A 2107-nucleotide genomic window follows, 5' to 3' on the forward strand; every position below is an offset into this window, starting at 1 on the left:
AAAACTATAAAAATATTTTTTTTTTGTAAATTGTAATAATAATTTGAATCAAATAAAAAAAATAAAGCTGTAAGTTTAGTGGTTTCTTTTTTATAAACATATATGTATGTTAAGAATTTTTCGATCTCACTCCTTAGTCTACTCTATAGTGTAGTTTATAGTGCAGTCTATAGTGTAGTCTTATATAGTTTAGTCTCTTCTATTGTCTAGACAATGGTCTAGTTTACATTCTACTCCGTAGTTTTTCTATAATATATTCTACAATCTTTCCTAAGTTTATTTTATATTCTTATATAAAGTTTGGCCTATAAGCTATTGTATAGTTATAGTGTATTATAGACTACACTTCTATATGTTGTCTACATTTAAATTAATTAATATTATCTACATAAGTTACAAATTTAAATAACAAAACAAAATTCTACACATAAAACATTAAAATTTTACATATTATAAATATTTATTAAACTTACGCTTGGTAACTGTAAAAAAACTTTTGTCAAATATTAACATATAAAAAAATCCCACACGCACTTTCACTTTTTTCTGATACTGATAAGAATTTCCAATTAAAACTAGTATTAAAAGTGTGGACATACCTACATACACACAAGACGAAACAAAACATTCGATTTATATTTTATTTAATAGCTGGGAGGTTAATTACTTTTAGCCTTTAATTACAAAACATCATCTGTTTAGGAGACAAATCAAAATTCATATTTACAGTGGGAGAAATGGTATAAAAAGTAGAATTTTATTAAAATCATATTTTAGCATATCGAATAAGAAGAGAATTTTATTCAACTAATTTAAAAGAAAATATTTAACCATCTCCTAATCACTACGATTTTGTTAAAAAAAAAAAAAACTAAAATTTAAAAGATTAATTATGCTTTTTTTTAATTTAATTATTTAATCATAATTCATATTAACCTATGAAACTGATTATTCTTAACAAACTAAGAAAAACTAAAACTAAAAGTTCTTCCATGGCAAAGCAAATATTGTTAAGAAAATATTAATTTGTCAAATCATACGATTATAAACTAAATATGTATAGTTTATAAAGAAAAGTATTAGTGTTAAACTTAATCAAGTAGGAGTATATTTGTTAGTAGGTTTTTTATACTTTAAGTGTAATACTTTTTATAAACAGTAAAAAATAAACAAAAACGCTAATAATTACTTTAAGCGTATTCCGAATGGCTTTCTTCAAACCTTATTTTGTAACGCTGTTTTAAGTACTCTTAATTTTGAATAGACAATATCCCAATCGACAAAACCACCCACAATATGACGTACATTATTTTCGGTATCATCATAACCAGTACGTCCATGCAACATGCGTAAATTGTTGAAAGTTATAACATCTCCAGGTTCAGTTTTGAAATTCACCGTTTGTTCATGGGCCATACGTACAAATAAAGCATTGGCGCGATACCAGGGCACTACCTTGTCAATATCAACGGTAAAGTGACTATCACGTTGTGGAACACTGTGATTGATGCGTGTATAACGGCCGTCTTTGTCAATACTAAAAATTAAACATTTTATTAATTGGTTTAAATTTATAATTTATATGCTAAACTTACTTTATAACAGGTGCTCTTAATATATTATGGAATTGTATGCCGCCATCTTGTCCTATGTCACACCAATCTACCAAAGTTTCTGTTAATATTTTGAAATATTCAGGATGTTTTTCCTTCAATTGATTGGCAATGTGAAAACCATCGACTAAAGAGTTCCAACCACCTTTTGACTGAGATTGTTCCAACGTGTGTAAAATGGTTACACTAGGCTTGTACTCATAATAGGGCAAATCAGTGTGTAGCGGCAATGGTTCCGAAAGATAAGAGTAGTTTTTAGCTCCTGGCCGTGATATAACGCTGAATTCTTCGCTGTTAAGGTAAAAATAAAAAATATTAAAGTCTGAGTTTTAACGTAGTATCTTTCAATGCACTAAAACTAATTAATTGAACTAGAACTAAACTTAAATTGAACTAAAACTAAACTAGAACTGAACTAGAACTGAACTAGAACTGAACTAGAACTGAACTAGAACTGAACTAGAACTGAACTAGAACTGAACTAGAACTGAACT

General features: G+C 27.5%; 1 protein-coding gene across 1 annotated transcript; it reads right to left on the bottom strand.

Moving 5' to 3' along the window:
• Positions 1-1000: 1000 nt before the first annotated feature.
• LOC124421143 (gamma-butyrobetaine dioxygenase-like) lies at positions 1001-1904 on the bottom strand (the record flags this gene model as incomplete). Its single annotated transcript, XM_046955970.1, has 2 exons — positions 1001-1537; positions 1596-1904. Coding segments are annotated over 2 exons (631 nt in total), but the record flags the coding sequence as incomplete, so codon positions are not given.
• Positions 1905-2107: the final 203 nt, after the last annotated feature.

This window comes from Lucilia cuprina, unplaced genomic scaffold, assembly GCF_022045245.1.
Source record: "Lucilia cuprina isolate Lc7/37 unplaced genomic scaffold, ASM2204524v1 Scaffold_2823, whole genome shotgun sequence".
NCBI lineage: Eukaryota > Metazoa > Arthropoda > Insecta > Diptera > Calliphoridae > Lucilia > Lucilia cuprina.